This window comes from Rattus rattus, chromosome 5 (assembly GCF_011064425.1).
Source record: "Rattus rattus isolate New Zealand chromosome 5, Rrattus_CSIRO_v1, whole genome shotgun sequence".
NCBI classification, from domain to species: domain Eukaryota; kingdom Metazoa; phylum Chordata; class Mammalia; order Rodentia; family Muridae; genus Rattus; species Rattus rattus.
The window spans coordinates 54,157,525-54,171,707 of NC_046158.1; the positions used below are offsets into that span (position 1 = coordinate 54,157,525).

The window sequence follows — 14,183 nt, forward strand, 5'->3', positions numbered from 1 at the left end:
TGCATCTGTCTCTCTGCCAGGCGTCAAGTTCCTCTTGCTACATAAGGTATGTGACCTCCAAAATAACTAAGGCTCTGATTGGGAGAGGCAAGGGGTCCTTGGCCCCACAGCCTGTCGGTGTCCGTCAACCACTTTGCACCTTCCAAAAATGGGAGCCTAATTTTTCTGCCTCCCTTCTTGAGTCAAAAATGCCCACACAGCAAAGGGCTACCGTTGGATAGAGTGAAACGCTTTTTTAAGAATTTTTAATTCTCAATTTTTATCATATGTTTATCTATTTTGAATGGAGGGATTGTTAGAGCAGGAAAATCCGACTTGTTTAGCTTGTTGTGTTTGTTCAAATGACAAAGTCACCAAAATTATCAAGACTTCAGAATCCGAAGGACTTTTACATCAGGAGGTCAAAAAGTAAATACAAGAAAGCGAGGTTTTATACGAGAACAGTATTTTCTAATCCCAATTAACTTCACACGTACTCATTTTTAATGGAAATCTGGAGTTAGATTTTATCACAACCCCATAATACGTACGTTTAACTCGGAGGTGGGCACTAGATTTGACGTTGGCAGCCTGGAAATCTACGCCTCCAGTCTGGTCTAGGCGGCAGTTGTGTAAGATAAGGACATGTATCTTGCCTTCTTCTTTAATTTCACATTCCTGTGTCAAAGAAGAGAAAGATATTTCACAGAGAGTAATGTGGAGACTTCCCCCCCCCATAGGTACAGAATGTAATCTATAAAAGAACGGCACAAATCAACAGTGACACACCCAACTTTTGCATGAAATACAGCTACAGGGTCCTGTCAGGAAAATGACTTTTAGCTATGTAACTAGAAACGTTACAGAATTCATATAGTGTGCTGGGCACGAATCAATGTGAAGGTGACCTTCGAAGCCCATTCATAGATCCCAGCCTCTTTTTTTTATCGGGTCCCACACAGAACCCGATACCATGTTTTAAATGCCCCGCGTGCCCTCTGACTTTTCGCCTGTCCTGTTCCGTCTCACGCCATCCCTCCTAAGTGCTGACAGGTTCAGAAATAGCCGTACAGGTGTCTGGAGCAGCGCCTCTCCCTTGAGTTTCCAGTTGGCGTGGATGTCATCCTCGGAGATTTCGGTCTCGAAGCGGGCCGTCTCGGTCTCCATCACCTCCACGCTGTACAGGGGTCGCACCAGTTTAATTTCCCGATCTGGAAAAAGGAAGGGTCGTCATCATGGGTCAGTGGTCTCTGGCAGAAACGGCTGCCAAGGCATCTAGAAGGAGACTCCTGGAAGCTTCCTCACCCTCGATGTCCAGCTTGCCGGAGGTCTGGTCTGTCCCGCAGTCACAGGTATACTGGCCGATATCTGATTTCAGGGCTTTCTTGAGGATCAGCATGCGCTTCTTGCCGTCGGCCTTGATGACAGCGTTTTTCGACGGCTTTATTTCCTTCCCGTCCTTAAACCATTTCACAGGCGCGTCTGCTTTGCTGATTTCACACTGAAGAACCACTTCATCCTTCTCCACGCCGGTGTAATCTTGAAGCTTCCCTGTGAAGTATGGGTCTCCCTCTGCGGGGAAAGATTAAGCAGAGAACTGTCACACACTGTGAGAGCTGGGGGTTGCTTGGCAGGCTTACTGCTATCCCAGAGAGTTCCAGTGTGCTTTAAAATGGTACCGGATTGTTCATCATTTGCTGCCTTCCGTTTCTAAATGTTGGAAAGAGACTCGGCGTACAGGGTGTAACATGATTCAAACCCATCTGCAGTATGTTTGGACTTTTAAAAATATTACTGGTAACTTAAAAGATATCACACAGTCGAGCGTCTGTGCATGTTCCTTTGTTATTTGTCCAATAGTCCAAGTTCTTATCTACTCGTATTAGGTCTATTAGCTTCAGGTTTGGATCATTTTCCTCTATCAACAGTTTGCTGTGAGAGCGTCTATAGCTTGCTGTGAGTGTCTATAGTTTGTCGTGAGAGTGTCATAAATATATTATGTCATAAATGGACTGTCTTATAGAAAAGGATCAAGGAGAAGAATAAGACTTACTACATTCTTTTTGCCTCTCACTGTAGGAATCAAAAAACCTATTACTACTCTGAGGTAATTTCGGTAAAGGAAGGAGAAAGCACTAATGCTTGTTTATTTTACCCAGCAAGCCAGTTTTAATCTGATTTTCGCAATCGTGCGGGCCTAAGAGAATGATAAGCCCCTTGCTTCTCTGTAGTTTTGGGTAGATGTACTTCAGGAACACATTTGACAGGGCATGTGATGGTGTCTCGGGAACACTTTCATGCAGTATTACCCTCAGAAGACTATTTCATACCATGCCTCCCCCCACCCTTTTCTGTTGAATTCAGAATGTATTTCAGTCTCAAGAAATGCCTACCCAGCACGGTGAGTTTAGCTTCCGAACTTATCCCCATGGCCTCCACTCTAATCTGGGAGGTGTCGTCAATGGACAGGTCTTTGAACGTGATCGAGTGCGTTTTCCCTTCGTCGTGCATGGAGACCCGCTTGCTGGTGTGCAGGCGCTGGTCGTTCTTGAACCAGCTCACAGGGATGTTGTCATGGGACAGCTCCACAGTAAACACCGCATTTTCCCTTTCTTTGGCTGTCACATCCTTGAGTGGGGTCAGGAATTTGAGGCGGATTCCTGTCAGAAAAAAAAAAAAAGCCAGCTCATTATTTCTGTCACTTAACAAAGCCATATAAAATAAATGCAAAAAAATAAACCATAGCTCTGTAGGCGGCCCATACAACAGCAACAACGACAGCAACAGGAGTACCTTCAATGATCAGTTTGCCGCTCGTGCGTTTATCTTCAGCTTCAAACATGTACTTGGCTTCGTCTTCAAAGGCCGCCGACTTGATCACCAATGAATGCCTGGTGCCATCCTTGATGAGCTCAAATCTGTCATCACCGGCGATTTCCTGGGTTCCTTTCAGCCAGCGGAATGTTTTGGGCTCCCTGGATACCTCGCACTCAAATTTGGCCTCATCTTTCTCAAAGACTTTGACGTCGCTCAGGGGGGTGATGAAAATGAGCGGCAGTTCTTGAAAGAGAAGCCGGAGTCAGAGCCGACCACGTCAGACCTTCCTCGCCTTCACCCCCCACCCCACCCCGTCCGCTCCAAAGCACAGAGCTTTTCACAGAAAACACTGAAAGGTGCCCCTGCGGATGTTGTACCTTTCACTTTCAGGTTGGCTGCTGACTTAGCATTGGCAGCCTGGAAGGATACCTCCCCGGTCATGTCCAGCTGGCAGTTATACAGAACCAAGACGTGTTTCTTCCCATCCTCAATGATTTCACAGTCCTGTAAGAGAGAGCACACGCGGTATTTACGTATATGGGGCTTCCTGCAAGCCACCAAGGGGTTGTACTTTTGGGGGAGGGGGACCTTGAAAAAACAATCGACACCCTCCTATCTGATCGGCTCTTCCGTGCTCACTCACAGGAGAAGCAGTCAGGGGCTCTCCCTTTAACTTCCACTGGCCATGCACATCAGGTTCAGACAGTTCAATCTCGAAGCGCGCGGTTTCACCCACAAACACTTCCACGCCGTACAGAGGCTTTTCCACTTTTATGAGTCGGGCTGAAAGTACACAAAGTTTTGTGAGTGGGCCTGAGCCAAATTCACGGCAGCCCCCGAGACGGAAAGTTTTACATTTGGGGGCAACTCACCCTCCACAGTGACATTGGCCTTGGTGGTGTCTGTGCCGCAGTCACAGGTGTACTCCCCTTTGTCTTTCAGCTCTGCCTTCTTGATCTTTAAGATGCGGCGCAGGCCGTCGGTCTTGACTGAATGCTTGGGCGAAGGCACGATCTCTTCCCCGTCTTTGAACCATTTGACCGGCACATCTTTACTCACTTCACACTTGAGGATGATCTCATCCTTCTCCACGCCAGTCTTGTCGTGTAATTTCACCGTGAAGTAGGGATCGGCCTCTGTCAGAAACACCCATCGTTATCATCAGAAGAGATGTGGGGACCGAAGCCTATCAAATGCTCTAGGGCTGGACGCACAGCGCTGCTACCCGTCTGGAAGCTGCTCCCACTTACCCAAGACCTTCAGATTGGCTGTGGAGCTAAGGTTCTTCACTTGAGCTTTGATCTGGGAGATATCATCCAGCGTCGTCTCCCTTATCTCCAGCTTATAAGTCTTTCCCTCGGACGACATGAGCACCGTCCTGGTTGTGTGCAGCTTGACATCGTTTTTGAACCAGACCACGTGCATTTTCTCGTGAGAGAGCTCACAGACAAAAGTTGCTGTTTGGCCTTCTTTTACTGTTTGGTCTTCCAGAGGCGATATGAACTTCAGTCTTATGCCTACAGGGGGAGCAGGTGACACGTTCAGGAATACAGGTCGCCTACACGAAGAGCCTACTCCACTGTGTGGGGATAACCGGGGCTCTCCCACGAGGCCATTAGCTGTTTGTTTGAAGTAGGGTTATTCTTCATTTTAAAAGTTAGGTGTTTTGTTTGGGGGGTATGGTTGACTTTATGGGTGTGTGTTTTCTATAACACTGTGAATGTAATAGTAATAGGGACATTTGCTGCTACTGATTGGCATCCTGTCTTAATCAGAAAATAAAAACAGGATACCTGCACACTGAATAGAGCGCTCAGAGTTTCTCCGTGGGCTCTTACCTGTCACGAATAATTGTGCTGATGTCTTCTTGCCCTCCACCTCTGCAGTATAGACGCCTTCATCGTCAAACTGAGAGTCGTTGATGACAAGAATGTGTTTCTTTCCATCAGCAATAATATCAAATTTGTCAGAGGCCTTGATTATGTCAGGCCCTTTAGACCATATGACGTTTGCCTCTCTGGTGAGGACACATTCAAACCGAGCCTGCCTCTTCTCTGGGACAGTCACATCCTTCAGGGGTACAGCAAAGTCAAGCTCGATTTCTGAAAACAAAGAGTAAAAAAAAGAGTAGGTTTCAGACGCAGAGGGAGGGAAATGGGGGTGAGCCCACTCGTGAGGGTTTTAACGCCTCAGACCTTTGACTGTCAGAATGGCGGTTGTGACTGCATTGCAGGCCTGGTAGAGGACTTCTCCAGCTTGGTCCAGTTTCACTTTGTGCAAAGTTAAGAAGCGCTTTCCACCTTCAGCTTTGATTTCACAAGTCTGAAAGAAACAAAATGGCCGCTTTCGCTACCAATTTGCATGACATGAATTCCCTAGAGAATATTTCTGATTTCTATCAAGCGCCAAACAGTATACTAACAAGCATAGAAGCTCGGACATTAGAATAGCTTACCAGATTCTATCCAAGTTGTCCAAAAAGAATGCATTAAATAATTTCCCTCCTTTGAGAGTTTAGAAACCCACATGCACTGTTATTAAATGAAGCCTGCATATGAGACTTAAGCGAGAGGAGCGATTTTACACTGCAGCCTCTGAGTGGTAACTGCGAATGGGGGACACTCACAGGTGACGGCCGCAGAAGCTCTCCCTTCAGCTTCCACTCCCCGGGAATGTCTTCCTCTGAGATCTCAGCGTCGAAGCTGGCACTCTCCTTCTCATAAATGGTGACATCTTCTATGGGCTTCAGCAGCTCGACATCCCGCTCTGTATCAGTCAGAGACGAAGCAACACAATGCTTTAGACGATTCAGCCATATGCCACTTTTTAAAATTAAGAATTTCATATTGCATATAATATGTTTTGATCAAATACACCCCCTCCACTTCTTGTCTCACCCACTCATTTCCCCTCTCAACATCACCTGATCGCTCCTTTAAAAGACGAACAGAACCACTGAGTCTGCCTCCTGCTACCTTTGTGTGTCTGGGTGTAGGTTCATCTACTGTTTCATTTTGTATCTTTTGATGTGTTACTTTGTTTTACGCACACATAAAATTGATCTGGAAGAGTAACAGGTAAGATTCTTATACCTCCAAGGGTCAGCTTTGCCGGGTATCTTTTCCCTTCAATTTCCACCGCGTACTCGTCAATATCTTCCGGCATAGCATTCTTAACTTTGAGAATGAGATGGTTTCCCTCCTTCAGTATCTCAGTCTTGTCGTTGGGTTCCAAGGGGATCTCGTCATAGCCTTTGAACCACTTGATGTTTGGCGTGTCTTTGGCTATGTGACAGGTGAAAACAGCTGTCCCCTTGGGCTTCACGTGCTGATCTCGGATAGGTTTCACAAGCCATTCTCTGATGATTTCTATTGGAAACAGAGAGTGGAATGAGTCCTTTAGGAGATGTTGAAAATAGGAAAAGATTCACAAAACTGGATGTAATTCTTGTACACTATGCTGATATTCCTCCTTTTAGATAAGGTATCAGTGAGACTTCTGATCGTCAGACATTGAGAAACAGTTATCCTATTTGCTTAGCATAAAAAGAAGAATTTCCTAACTCCATGTATGTGTATGTGTATATATATATGTGTGTATATATGTCTGTATATATGCATATATGTACATAAAGGCATATATATATAGTAAGTTAGTTCTTATATAATATTTACATACATATTAATAGATATATACACATATATATATATATATATATATATACATAGACATACATATACATGAATATACACAGCAGTATATCTATTAGATGTAGGTCTCACTTTGCTGCCTATACTGGTCTCAGGTTCATCTGCTCAAGCATCCCTTCCCCTCCGCCTCACATGGACTCACCTACTACTTTTACACAGGAAGAACATTCCAGGTTGTTGGCATTTTCCACGGTCACGGTGTATGTTCCCGCATCAGTGTCGTCTGCGTCATTGATGGTCAGGGCCCGCATCAGGCCAATGACACCAGGCACAATCCTGCCAGGTTTCTCCACCACGATCTTACCATCCTTCCTCCAGACCACGTCGCGCTCCTTGTTCAACTCACAGCTCAAGTACAACGGCTGCCCCTTGACCACCGTGACTTCCTCCTCCAGTGTCTTCACAAAGCGCACGGGAAGTTCTGTGGAGAATTTCAATCACATTTACAGTTTCCAATGAATGCTGCTACTGAGGTGTCTTCTGTAAAGCTTAATACAGATCATGGGCAGGACTGAGAGTTACCTTCTACGATGAGCTTAGCAGTGGAGGTCTTTTCTTTATTTCCCAAACGTAGCACGCAGGTGTATTCACCAGCATCGGAAAGCTGAACGTCTATGATATGCAGCTTCCTGTCTTTGCCGTCTGCAATAAATCTGTGCTTTGGGCTTTCCCGGATGTTGCTGCCGTCCTTCATCCAAGTTGTAATGGCTGTGGATGGGGAGACCAAACACTCGAAGATGGCAGAAGAGCCCACGGACTCTGCCTCTGTCAGAACGATGTCTTTGATTTCTTTCACGAATTTCAGTGGCACGGCTTTCAGTTGGTAGGTGAACGGGGCTTCATCTGGAGGTTTCTCTCCACCGCTTCCTGGCCTGAGCTTTTTCCTTTCGGCTTCTATTGGTGAAGGAGTCTTTTTGGCTACACCTAATTCAAAGGGAAGTGGAGAGTTAGCTGGGCATCCCCATAGGCATCACAAGGTCTGTGCAAAGTGATCAGGAGACAGGAACAGAAAAATAAAAACTTGTCAATTGGAAACTCAGCCATGAAGATGAAAAGGCCCTAGAAATAATAGGAACATTTCATTTTCTCAACTTTCAGTTCTGTGTATTAAAATATCCAGATTAATGTACAATTATTTTACTTGTGTGTATATATATGTGTGTATATTATATTTAATATATATATACATATATACATATATTTATAATAAAATTCAAGATATGAATTTATCATGGTAAAGTTTGTTCTTTTGTAGTATCTACTTGAATAATACTAGTAACAATGTCAGAAATAGAGATTATTATAGAATTTGAAAACATTTCCCCTTGTATGTAAAGTCTCAGAATTCACAAGGCAAGATGCTTGCATAGGTCTGAGGGGCATGAAACTCACCTTTGATGGGACCTTTTGGCTTGGCGGCCTCATCCTTAGGTTTGGCTTCTGAAATTAAAAAGATTGGCATTTGTGCAGTTTCCATACTTATCAATAAGCCACCTGGGATGAGTCATATTCTTTGTTATAAATATTAATATATAAAGAGAAACCAGTTTACTTCATGGAAAATAAATGAAATTATTCTAGAGTTCAAACATCAGTAGTTAGTATCTTAGGTTTGGGCCTAGTTTTATGAAATATATTCACTATATTGTGAAACCATTAATTATTCACTTGTAAAACTTGAATTATCTCAATATTCATTAGCTTTTAGATGAGAAATGTCACTATAGGGCACAAGGGTAGGGTTTGTTCCATGGGATCCCCATTTATGTTCCGCGAGAGTTTGTCTCCTAGAGTTTCATCACCACCCGACACCCATTAGTTAATCTCAAAAGAATATATTAGAAATACCTTGTGGGACTGCATGACACAATTAAAACATAATGCGCATCTGCTGGGTGACATATTAGGTGGGGTATTTCAGATGAAAAAAACGTAAGAGTTTAACCATACAGCCTGTGACTTCAATCCACACAAGTTAGCGAATCTAGGACTGCAGGATCCATACCTGCTTTCTTTCCAACAACAGGAGCTGTAACGGGGGCGGCGATGGGAGTGGGCGCCGGCTCTATGGGTGGTGCTTTCATGGTTTTCACCTCTGTGGAGAGAAGATGCCCACTGCATTAAGGCATCTGCTTGTCACTTCCTAGGACAACTATGTTTGGTGGCCTATTGGCCTTTGATGACGTAATGCCGAGATATCCAAAAACCTAGTTTTTCTAAGAGTGCTATCTAGGCATATTGAGCTCTCAGCAGTCATTGGAAGCACGATGATTTTCCTGCCTTTGTTTAACGTACATCACTTTAATTTTAAAAAGTATCTTTTCCTTTTTTTCATTTATGTGGAGATTGGAAACATTCACCTTAAGAGTAAGCTTGTTTACCTGGCTCAGGCTTTGGCTTTGGTTCAGGTCCAGGGAGGGGTATTGCTGGCTTAATTTCAGGCACTAAAATAATTCACAGAAATAATCAGGTTATCACAATACTTTGTAAAGTTTTTCACAAAGTCAGAACTGTAACTCAGCATAAGGATATTAGTATTTATACATATGTGGTTATCAATATACATACATATGTATATATACATATATATACATATATATACATATATATACATATATATATATATGGTTTTCAACAAACTATTAAAATATTACAAGTATTGGACTGGATCAAAGTTGTTATTCATCTCATTACTCATGCCAGGTAACTTATTTAACAAGTATGTGTTATTAGCAAATTGTACAGGAATGGTGAGGAGCCAGGAAGCCTGAAATGCCTGGTCGGGATGTCAGGATGATGCTACTGGGATGCTATGTGGATGCACTCTGAGAGACAACCAAGAATGTGTTGGAGGGTGATACCTTTGGTTGGTTCTGGAACTTTCCTTTCCTTTGGCTTAGGCTCTGGAGGAGCTTCGACCTCAACAGCTTTTGGAGGTGGTGGTGGCTCTTTAAGGAAAGAAGGTCATGGTCTAGTGTTACTTCAGAAAGCGGGTTACCTGAAAACTCTCACTGAAACTCTCAAAGAATTCTCAAAGATTCTAAGGGATGGTTTTTATGCAAATTGTATTTTATAGTCCGATTTCTATTTTTCTCACGACCGTGCTTCCATTTTTTTTTTCATTCTTTTATCTACTTGGTTCCAATCTCTGATATCTCTCCCCTTCTAAGCCGGATCTACCACAGTCTTAGTAGCCTGTGACAGTAGGCAAATGGTAGATGTCAATCCGCTTGAGAATTCCCAGATTTAGGAAGCATCGCTAATGAATTAAGTCCCATGAATTTAGTCCAACTAGAGGATTCCAGCCATTCCCACAGAGAGAACTGATATAGCAAAGCAATAATAATGATAATAATAAATATATGGAGGGATTCATGAGTGGATCTGGACATTATTAACACTGATAACAGATGGCTATACTTATCCCTAGCCAAAAGACCAAGAAGTGCTTGTATTTGGGAAATATTGTAAATTATCGAGACATAAGCAGACGATGGAACATATACAGCACACACAGATGAAATATGAAGCTATGTTGATGTTGAACTTCAATTACGTTTACAAAATAAACCTTTTGTTAACTGTCCACTTTGGTGAAAGAGAATTCCATAAAACCGTCACTTAATGAAAATGGTTCCTACCTTCTGGTTTTTTAACTTTTTCTACTTTTTTAGGTTCTACTTTAGGTTCTTCTTCTTCGGGTCTCTTTCTTAGAACTTAAAAGACAAAAAGGTTTATATGTAAACCAAGATGAGAGAATGGAGATGTTGAGTAAGCTTAGCGAACACAGATGATCCACAAGCAAGGGCAATGGATGGCATGCAGCTAGCACGGTGGAGATTAGTATTTACGTGAGAAACGCCTTCATCTCCCATGGGCCCCCAACCTCATTTGTTATTTTAATCCATATCAGACTTAGAAACCCTTCACGTCTCTCCAGATTCTATGCCCAGAGAAAACTGTGGGGCAAAACTGGTTCAAACAAAAGAAATTATTTGAATAGCAAGTAATTCTTATAATTAAACAGTGTATTGACAACTAATTAAAGGTAGTTTAAATGCAGAAATGAACTAATAAAGCTTACAGATCAATACCTGTATATGAAACAAGGTTAGAAATTTACTTTTGTGAGTATTTCGCATCTAATCTTTTCATATTTAGAAGGAAAGATGTTTAGTTTTATAAAAAGTATTACTGGTGATCTTGTGTTATACTGAAATTGAATACATTTTAGGCTTAAGTAGTTGCGTATACAGTGTTTTAAAAGCTGAGTATATTTTATTTCATGATTTGGTTATGAAAAATGACACCCACGGTCATTGTTGTTAGGTTATTATCAGTTTAGTTGTATCTGTTAACATTATCAATTTCAAAAGACTATGAATGCTCACAAAATATCTCCCTCTCTCTAAAAGGAATCATAAGTGATAACCTTTAATTTTTAGAGGAACTACATTTAAATTTTGGTGGAGAATCTATTTTATCTAAAATAAAATCGAGGGCAGAAGTATTTTGTGAGCTTTCGGGGTGAGTCCATTACTCGAGCTGTTGGAAATCGACATGTGGTGGAGAAGTACTGTACCGCTTTTCAGCACCACTTCCTCCTTTGGCTGAGGCTTGGGTTCAGGCAGTAATTTGCGAACTTTCTTTTCAGCTGTGGGCACTTAAAAGGATATGATTTCAAATTTGGTGTGAATTCATACAAAAATGGAATTTCAACAAAAAAGTGACCCTGTTCAAACCAGTTAGCTAGAGTATGTCAAAGAACCATTTCTGTCGCAGACACATTTACAGAATTCAAAAGCAGGTGATTAGACTCGAAGTTCTTTGCTCCTAAACCATCTCGTGAGAGTTCAGTCACACTGACTGCAAAGCTATTTTAGTGAGTTTAGAATCTGTTGGTCTGAACTGAGAACGGGACCCCGCTGAAGGAATCAGAGAAAAAGAACTGGAAGAGCTTGAAGGGCTTGAGACCCCATATGTACAACAATGCCAAGCAACCAGAGCTTCCAGGGACTAAGCCACTACCTAAAGACTATACATGGACTGACCCTGGACTCTGACCTCATAGGTATAAATGAATATCCTAGTAAGAGCACCAGTGGAAGGGAAGCCCTGGGTCCTGCTAAGACTGAACCCCCAGTGAACTAGACTGGGGGAGGGCGGCAATGGGGAGATGGTGGGGAGGGGAACACCCATAAGGAAGGGGGGGAGGGAAGGGGATGTTTGCCCGGAAACTGGGAAAGGGAATAACACTCGAAATGTATATAAGAAATATTCAAGTTAATAAAAAAAAAAAAAAAAAAAAAAAAAAACAACAAAAAAAAAAAAAAAAAAAAAGAATCTGTTGGTCTATAATGGCTTTCCCAATCTTTCATCAGAATGCAAGGGTTCTCAACAGCATCCTTGCTTGAGCCTGTAGCTATTTTAATTGTGCACATTGGCGTCTCCTGAGCCAACACACCCTGCAGGGGGCCGGCAGAAGTTACTGCCACTGTGTCATCTACTCCATTGATGGGAACAGAAAACCAGAGCACGTGCTGTGAACCTTGATATTGAGGAAAGACTGGATTTCCCTGTCTGAACATTCTTCTTTTAAAAATACAACAAAAAAATTATAGAAGTCTGATTTCAAAGCCAGTGTCAGGAGCTAAATTATTCAGGAATTCCGATACCCCCTTTGAACTTAAATGAGCAAGGAATTATATATGTCTCCTTGTTTCCACAGTGCACACTACAATGCTGTGTTGTACAGCAAACTCCATTGCTACCATAATGCATGGATTTAAATACGATGAGCAAAATCATAACTCAATGATACAAAGATGATTCTAACACAGAACTTAGTGACCACCAAACCACTTTGAAGCTATCATTTTGATGCACAGTTTTGTTCAATCACAATTAATTTGGGTTTCTTAGATATTTTTATAAAGTTTCCTATTTGGTGCTCTTAAGCAGTTCATTGATTTTCTTTTAACGTGATGAAGATCATTCTGCTTAAATTTCACTTCAAAAATGTAAGCATAAAAGAGTCAAGTGCATATTTCATTTAAAGTAATCATGTTTGATAATGCTAAATGTTTGAAGCAAAATTTTCAGCTGAACGTTCAAATTTTAACTATTATTAATTATGCTGATCTTCATTACCATTTGTGAATTATCAGTGTTTTTAATGGAAAATTATTTTCATTGATTGAACCTATACAATGTAAGTTGAAATGGCAAAACATACATTTATTTATTTATACAATGCATATAATGAAAGTATATTAATGCTTTTGTTTTTTTCATATTGTTTTTAGTTTATTTTTAAGATGTTGATGTTTGAAGCTCATACATTATTGTGGCTATTGTTCGTAAAGAAACCATGAATTAATACATACTAATTTAATCTTTAATAATTTCTAAATTTAATACCTTTATAGTTTAATTGAGCAAAATTGTTTAGAAACTGCATTTTATGAGTCAGGAAATATATGCTCATCTGGGTAATAATTCTACAGTTCTGGGTTGGGTTGTGCAATTACTGTAAAAGAGCTCTGACATCCACTGAACTTATTAGAGACATTAGCTAGTCTTAACTGATACTTTCTAGATTGATATGGCCTTATTTGTCTTCATGGGTTAATTAGATAATGAAGAGACTATGCAAAGGAAAATCACCTTGAAAAAACAATCTACAATGATGGTATTTCCCTAAAATTCTGGGCACCTGCAGGCTGCCTCAAGTTAGTCAGAAGAAAGCAGGCAGGAAGCCAGAGGCAATGGAAATCCCCAGGGACTGTCCAGCAGTGTGCCAGGAGAATGTGATTTGCAATGATTTTCACACAAATGAAAATGCCGATGTCCAGGCAAACCCCCAAAAGCTTGCACATTCGGCATGTTGACCTAAGATGTCTCCTGATATCAATTTCATCTAACTGGTAGAGTTTGCTATTATTTAGCTTAGGCATATGGAGGTGGGAGACACAGATGAACAGTATGCATCCATATGAAATATGAAATTGATGGGAGACACAGGAAGCGCCAACACTCATGAGCTAGGACCATGGAAGCCACAGAAGTATAAGAAATGAATGAAACTATTCTCCTTCCCTGTCATGAAGAAAAAGAGGGGGAGTTGGCAGAGTGCCCTTTGGCGGCACAGAGAGCGTGGAGATGGATGGAGACCCTTGCGGGTGGCTCAGCCAGCCTCTGAGATACCTTTTAGCGGTGTAGGCTCCACTTTTTCCACAACCTCGGGTTTTTCAGGAACTTTCTTCTTCGAAACAGCTTTAAAGAATTTTAAAGCATATAGTTTCATTATTTTGCATCCTTAATCTGAAGCAAGCAATTATGTTTTTTAACCACAAGAATCAAAGCCAAGCTTCTCTTATAACCAGAAAGCATTAATACCAGCCAAGAACAGCCACCAAAGAACATTCAGAAAGAAGCCCAAAGGACAGGAGAGTAAAGTGCAGTTTTGCTCCATGGTTGGGTTGTACATAATGAGCAGTCAAGAGAGAAGAGGATTTCTAATCCTCACAGAGGACATTTTACACCGAGGGACCTGTATTCAGATATGTGTCCCCACAATACACCAATCAACAGGTGGGTCACATTCAGAGGAGCCTGCTTCTCTTGTCACCTAAAACCCAGGAAGGTTTGAACAGGGCAAGAATCACCCAGAGGATC

At 41.8% G+C, this 14,183-nt stretch overlaps 1 protein-coding gene across 5 annotated transcripts in view; it reads right to left on the reverse strand.

Annotated features, from left to right (window-relative positions):
• Window positions 1-14,183, reverse strand: part of Ttn (titin) — a 268,818-nt gene that overhangs the window by 102,113 nt on the left and 152,522 nt on the right. For 3 of the 5 annotated variants that reach the window (XM_032903538.1, XM_032903539.1, XM_032903537.1), the window contains 22 exons: window positions 13,713-13,781; window positions 11,089-11,169; window positions 10,148-10,222; window positions 9,368-9,454; window positions 8,888-8,950; window positions 8,512-8,601; window positions 7,899-7,946; window positions 7,029-7,430; window positions 6,649-6,927; window positions 5,889-6,164; window positions 5,423-5,562; window positions 4,992-5,118; window positions 4,635-4,898; window positions 4,047-4,313; window positions 3,669-3,932; window positions 3,440-3,579; window positions 3,174-3,300; window positions 2,773-3,039; window positions 2,373-2,639; window positions 1,285-1,551; window positions 1,051-1,190; window positions 531-657 (listed from right to left, as the gene is read on the reverse strand). In XM_032903538.1, the coding sequence (XP_032759429.1) occupies window positions 531-657; window positions 1,051-1,190; window positions 1,285-1,551; window positions 2,373-2,639; window positions 2,773-3,039; window positions 3,174-3,300; window positions 3,440-3,579; window positions 3,669-3,932; window positions 4,047-4,313; window positions 4,635-4,898; window positions 4,992-5,118; window positions 5,423-5,562; window positions 5,889-6,164; window positions 6,649-6,927; window positions 7,029-7,430; window positions 7,899-7,946; window positions 8,512-8,601; window positions 8,888-8,950; window positions 9,368-9,454; window positions 10,148-10,222; window positions 11,089-11,169; window positions 13,713-13,781 (3,867 nt within the window). The remainder of the gene's footprint in view (window positions 1-530; window positions 658-1,050; window positions 1,191-1,284; window positions 1,552-2,372; window positions 2,640-2,772; window positions 3,040-3,173; window positions 3,301-3,439; window positions 3,580-3,668; window positions 3,933-4,046; window positions 4,314-4,634; window positions 4,899-4,991; window positions 5,119-5,422; window positions 5,563-5,888; window positions 6,165-6,648; window positions 6,928-7,028; window positions 7,431-7,898; window positions 7,947-8,511; window positions 8,602-8,887; window positions 8,951-9,367; window positions 9,455-10,147; window positions 10,223-11,088; window positions 11,170-13,712; window positions 13,782-14,183) is intronic. The other 2 variants (XM_032903541.1, XM_032903540.1) reach the window with 1 other exon arrangement.